Source organism: Austrofundulus limnaeus, unplaced genomic scaffold, assembly GCF_001266775.1.
Source record: "Austrofundulus limnaeus strain Quisiro unplaced genomic scaffold, Austrofundulus_limnaeus-1.0 Scaffold16, whole genome shotgun sequence".
Lineage (NCBI taxonomy): Eukaryota > Metazoa > Chordata > Actinopteri > Cyprinodontiformes > Rivulidae > Austrofundulus > Austrofundulus limnaeus.
The window spans coordinates 316,147-322,630 of NW_013952418.1; the positions used below are offsets into that span (position 1 = coordinate 316,147).

The 6,484-nt window shown below is 42.0% G+C and overlaps 1 protein-coding gene across 2 annotated transcripts in view; it reads left to right on the top strand.

The window, feature by feature from the left end:
- Positions 1-46: 46 nt before the first annotated feature.
- The window catches only part of rbms1a (RNA binding motif, single stranded interacting protein 1a), a 26,787-nt gene continuing 20,349 nt past the window's right edge, over positions 47-6,484 (top strand). Inside the window, exons 1-2 of one of the 2 annotated variants that reach the window (XM_014003005.1) lie at positions 47-558; positions 5,678-5,820. In XM_014003005.1, coding sequence (XP_013858459.1) covers positions 505-558; positions 5,678-5,820 — 197 coding nt within the window. In that variant the 5' untranslated portion in view covers positions 47-504. The remainder of the gene's footprint in view (positions 559-5,677; positions 5,821-6,484) is intronic. The other variant, XM_014003006.1, reaches the window with a different exon arrangement.

A 6,484-nucleotide genomic window follows, 5' to 3' on the forward strand; every position in this document is an offset into this window, starting at 1 on the left:
TGTGTGTGTGTGTGTGTGTGTGTGTGTGTGTGTGTGTGTGTGTGTGTGTGGAATGCTCGGTATGTGCGGACGGACGACATGAAGCTCAGCCTCGTTTCAAACCTTTAAATAAAGACAGAACAGAACCCGTCCTCATCATTAACAGACCCACGCGGCTAAAATCACCTCTTTTTGCAAAGATCCCGAACCGAGGCGGGTCCAGCTCGTGTTCTGACTCAGTTGTTTAGATGTRGATCCACCCTGCAGAGGCGGACATGGTTCGGTCTGTAGTAGGTGGGACTCCCGAACCGAGCGGTCTGCAGCAGGACGTCGTAGATCAATGAACCGGACCGGAGGCTCGGTCCATCTCCCGCTGTGGTTCTGATGTGTCAGAACACCTAGAACCGAGGATCTGCTTTCCTGTGGTTATTTGTTCTGGTACCCAGCCCGTCCAGGATGCTATAAACCCACTGGGTCTCATCGAGTCCTTTATTCTGATTTTATTTTTAATTAAAAAAAAGCTCCATGATGATTTTTGCAAACACAGGAAATCCTCTGAAAACCACCATCCGAAAGCAGGTAGGTCTAAAAACCACCTCTTTATCTCCTCTTTTATTCCTCACCTCAGATTTAATTAAACTCGTGACATTGGAAAGCCCTCTCCGGGAACCAGATGTCATATTTTTAATTAATTCAGTTAATTAGTAAATGATGCTGCTTAGATCTGCAGCTGGAACCCAGACCCGAACCATCCAGTCCAGATAACCTTGTTTGTCCGGCGTCTGCCCAAGTCTGTTCTGTGTGACTGTAGTCCGTTTTGTAGGTTAATGAGTGGGTGAATCCGGGGAGAGGACTTCATGTCCTCATGYGATGTTCAGGATGTCAGAGTGCCGAGCCGGGCTGAGCCATCGCAGTCCGAGGGTCCTTTAACCCCCCTCTTTTTTAGATTCGGCTGATGTTCCGAGGAGACGGATAAATCTGGACGAACGTGGTTTCGTTCGCCGCRTGGTACTTCATTTGAACCCGACCCCTGCAGGGAGGAACGTGTTTTCGGCGTTAATCGGCTGCGAGAAGATGCCCTTGTGAATGTCATCGTCAAGCTGCACCCCTGAGGGACCCCTTCTCCGCCGGACGGAGACCGTTGGGCCAGCATTGCACGCACGGATCCCTCAGCAGCGAAACCATCAGATCACTGAGCGAAAATCGACGTTTCTACCATTTCCATGGAGTTCTGCAGGAGACTAGAGTGACCTAGAGAGCGTGGTGAAACAACCAACGAGGGTACTCTCAGAAAATCTTGGTACCATCTTCCTACGATATAGATCAGTGGTTCCCAATCCTGGTCCTCGAGAACCATGGTCCTGCATGTTTTAGACGTTTCCCTGCTCTTCAGCAGGTCTTCAGATTCTTGATTATAAATTAGTTGTGTCAAAGCAAGGAAACATCTGAAACATGGATAGCAGTCCTCAAGGACCAGGACTGGGAACCACTGGTACGGATATCAAGATAAACCTTCATACATTCATTTCCTCTCAGTTATCTGTGGTCGGAGTGTAGAGGCAACAGCTCCAGCAGGGAACCTCTCTCCAGGTCCTCCTGGGGGAACCAAAGGCATTCCAAGACCAGAGAGATTAGTCAGTCCCTCCATCGAGTCCTGTCTTCTACAGGGATGCTACCTAACCAAATATTYGAACCATGAGGAGCAGCATGAGGTCCTCACCTTATCTCTAAATGTCCAGAATTTATCTGATCCAGACCCTAATACTCAAGATCTCCTTTTGGTCTTGATCCACACCTCGTTTAATGAGGGTAGGTGGACCAAAGAGCTTTGCCTTTTTGCAAAACCCTTTCTTCCAGAGCAACGCCCTTATTACTGTGAGCAAGTCCTCAATCTGTTGGTCCACCCCACTATCACTCAGGAATGGGACTCCCACATACCTGAACCCCTCTGTTTTAGGGGAAGGCTCAAGTTGCATCCTAAATCCTACAATATGTCTGAGCGTAGTCATTTTAGTTGTAGTACCCATACTACCAATGAATGAGCTTTTACCMCTGTTTCTCTGTAGAGACCATTGAGAGTTCAATGAGATCAGAAGCAGGTCATGTTGGACCAGCTCTGGAAAAAGGTTTGTCCTAGTTTCCACAAAGCCAATACCAACCGGATAGAGGGTCTAAAAAGCAGGACTCAAGTTGGTTCTGACCCTCCAGTGCTGCAGGTGAYGAGCTGGGACTCGTTGAGAGTCTGGCTTTTAGCTAGAGKGGTGTCGGTTCCCAACACCTTTCAGCTGGCAACGCCTCAGGACACCCTCAGGACAACGTGATGATTGTCGAGTTTGCTGAGATTTAATATATTTCTGTCTTTGCCTTCTTCCAAAACCCTACCTAAAAGCCAGTTTAGAGAACAGTAAAAGACTGGTTCCCCCRCTAATCGTTGATAAAACACTTCCACAAAATGACCGCCCAGACCGGTCCGTCATCACGCTGCCTCTKGTTGTTCGTTAATCACAGATAGAGACACGTGTTTTCAGGGATTTAGCGAGCATCATGGAACCAACRCACCAGCTAAAAGTTTCACATGTCGATAGTTTTGGCTCTGTTGCTAGCTTCGACCCCCCTCACAAGGTCTGAGGTGTCTCATGAAAGAGACTTGGGAATTAGATCAGAACCAGTTCAAGACCACGGTGAAGAGTGTTCAATAAAAGATCTTTAAGAAATCRTTGGAAAACCTCAAAGATCTTTTAGCGTTCTCTGAAAMCACGTTGAAAGATTTGGTTAATTTTATGGACACTTCAGGGCCTCGCCTCTGTTTGAAGGAGCTGCAAAGCAGATCTGGACCCTTGATGGCCCCAATACAAAGTTACTTCAGCACATACCAGACCTCACAGTGTTTACCCATGAAAGAACAGATAAATCTGCTTTCCTTCTTTCTTTTTTTTATTGAGTTGTGTATCTTTGGCTCTTGAAGTGGATTCTCCTTTGGTTCTGGACAGATGGTGTTGTGCTGCCATGTTCTGCCTTTGATCATATCTGCAGAAGGTTTGGGGTGGCTGGGAGCGATTTTAATGAATGAGTAAAAGGAAGGAAATGCTTTGCAGGGCAACGTGGTGAGTAAGTGGCTTACAAGCAGGAAGAAAAAAAAACGGCAGCTTTAATCCTGGTGTGATTCATGAAGGTCTCATAAGAAACCATCTTTCTGCGTTTAGACAATCATAGTTTTAAAAGAGATTAAATACTTCTACTTCAAGTGATAATTTAGATTTTTTTAAAGTGGGATCATGAGTAAAGATTATAAACAAATAATACCTAAGCTTTTGTAGATAGTAGCTCTTTTAGGAGCCTGTAAAATTAAAACTTAGTTTTTCTGCTTTAATTTTCCAAAACTCTATAATATTCACATAAAAATTGTTCCATTAAATATATTTTGCACAATCACAATTTCATGATTTTTTTGGGGGGGGGTTGGGGGGCAGAAGAAAATATAAAATTCAATCCAAAAGTAAATAATCCAAAGAACCTGCTCATAGATTAGATTTTACATCACCAATAATTTTTTAAGGAATATAGATGTCATATTTGCTATTGCAAATAGTGACAGCAGCAGCTAGCTGTACCTTTTTTATGCTAGTAATGGTGGACAAAGTGAGAGAAAAGAATACGTTTTAAATAAAAATATGGCGATATAAAAATTTAAAATTTCTAGCGGTTGTAATTTTAATACTTTTATCATTTGTATAAACGTGTTTTTAAATATTATTTTTGTCAGAAAAAAAAACGCGAAATAAACATGCACCTGTGGCGGGTCAATTAGTTCTTCAAATATTACCTTTAATTTAATTGTATTGTTTTGTGATATTAATAACGCTAATATATTGATATTTTTCTGATTTTGATCTAATTTTGCTTCTGTTTAGCGTCATCACAGTTGCTAAGCGATAGCACGTATGCCGGGGTAAGGACGGGAGGCTAGACCTTCCAAATTCTCATTATTTTTCCCGGTCTTCCCAGTCAACCAAGGACTCGGCCCACCTCGACYGGGTAGTCTGGGTCCTCCGGGGGACCCAGACCACTGTTTTGGACACAGCCTGTGTTAGGAGTAATATTTTAAATTCTGGATTTGACAGGGAGCCAGTGGAGAGAAGCTAAAACTGGAGAAATATGATCTCTCCTTCCAACTCTCATTAAAACTCTAGCAGCAGCATTTTGGATYAACTGAAGACTTCTTAAACAGTTTTTTGGACCCAGATAATAAAGAATTACAGTAATCCAGTCTAGACGTGATAAATGCATGAATCAGTTTTTCTGCATCATTTTTGGACAAAATATTTCTAATTTTAGTGATATTACACAGGTGGAAGAAGGCGGTCCTGGTAACATTTTTAATGTGGGGGTTAAAAGACATGTCCTGATCAAAAATAACACCAAGTTTCTTTACATTAGAACTGGAGGCCAGATTAATGCATCCAGAGGAGCTGAAAGGCTACAAAGTTGATCCCTAAGATGTTCAGGTCCAAGAACCATAAACTCTGTCTTATCTGAGTTTAGAAGCAGAAAGTTAAGAGTCATCCATGTTTTTATGTCTGTAAGACATGCTTGTAGTTTAAGTAACTGGTTGGATTCATCAGGTTTCATGGATAAATATAGCTGAGTATCATCAGCATAACAATGGAAATTTATCCCATGCTGTTTAATAACTTATGTGATAACTACTGTGATGGACTTGCGACCTGTCCAGGGTGTACCCCGCCCCTCGCACTGTGACTGCTGGATATGGGCACCAGTGACCCACGCGACCCTGAAAAGGAAGAAGCGTGTACAGAAAATGGATGGATGGATGGATGTTTAATAACTTTACCTAATGGAAGCATATATAAAGTAAAGAGGATTGGTCCAAGCACTGAGTCCTGAGGAACTCCATGACTAACTCTGGTGTAAGCTTATTATCAGTTAGCATCAGTCAGCCGTTAGTTTATCAGTTAGCTGTTAGCTTCTGAATTAGCAGTTAGTTTATCAGTTTATCATTTAGCTGTTAGCTCTGCAGTTAACCGTTAGCTTGTCAATCTGATCAGAAATAAACTTTCTATAAACTTTCTATAATTGAAATCATGCAAAGAGCTGTATAAAACTGGTCATATTTTATTATACAGTAGAACATCTAATTATGAATTAAACTTGTTCCGTATAGAATTTGAATTTGTTTTTTGCACTTTTTTAAAATTGAAATTATGGAAAATATAATAATCAGTTTTAATGCTATGCTCCTATCAAAAGTGCATTTTCAGCATGACAAAAGCATCGTTCCCATCTAAAAACATCGCTAGAATGAATTTTGAAATGYAAAAGGTATTAATGATACATAAAGGTAATAAACAGATTGTGTCATGGTGGTTGCTCATATGTAGTTGGTTACAGTCATTTGTAAGACCATACTTTTGTWATGGCAGGCCATAATTGTACTGATTTCTGCGCCAGTTTAGGTGTGTGATGGGCACAGCAGCGTAAACAACAGGCTCCAGCGTTGATCATTGATGAGCGGCGCTTTAACGTGGTGTGAAATCTTAACGTCAGATTTTCCCTGCTGTGTGTTTCTGTGCTTCCATTTTCACGRAGACGGGATGCTCTTGTGATCGGCGTTGACCCGGGCTTAAATTAGGTTATCTTGGTCACGTAAACATCCTAACAGAAGGTTTCCTGTGTGCAGTCGTACCCCATGACTCCGTCCAGCCCCAGCAGCAGCAGCAACAGCAGCAGCACAGGCCTGGAGCAGCTCAGCAAAACCAACCTGTACATCCGAGGCCTGCCTCCCGCCACGACAGACCTGGATCTGGTCAAACTCTGTCACCAGTGAGTGCACACACATGAACACACAAACATGAACAAACACACACACATGAACACACAAACATGAACAAACACACACACATGAACACACAAACATGAACAAACACACAAAAACATGAACACGCACAAACATATGTATCAGCTGAACAGGATGTATCCTTGTTTGCTGAATCATGGGTTCTTATAACCGTTGGAGACTCCAAAAAATGTTTTAAGGGGGCGCTTTTTGTGGGTGGGGGTGTGTGACAATTCTGGGGGGGCACCAACACCAAAACCCAGAACAGAGTTTCAGAAAATTTTTACGTTGTTGTCTTTAGGTTATTTGACAAAAACAATAATTTTCCTTCTGACCATTATTGCCCCTGCTGTCCCTTTCTTGGTGATGTCCCAGGTCAGCCTTATCCAAGATGGCCGCCATCGCTAATCAATCTTAGCAAATGCAAAAATGGCTATAACTTAGCCAGTATTACTGAGACTGAGCTAAAACTTTGAGTGGTAGTAGCTGAGAGTTACCACCCATATAAGGTCACACGAGATCTTCGAATTAAGTTCAAATTCTAATTATTTTTCAAATTATCAAATATTTCATTTAAATAAACAAAACAAAACACATTCATACAACAAAACAATACCAAAAAATAATAAATTAATAAAATAAAAGGTAGCA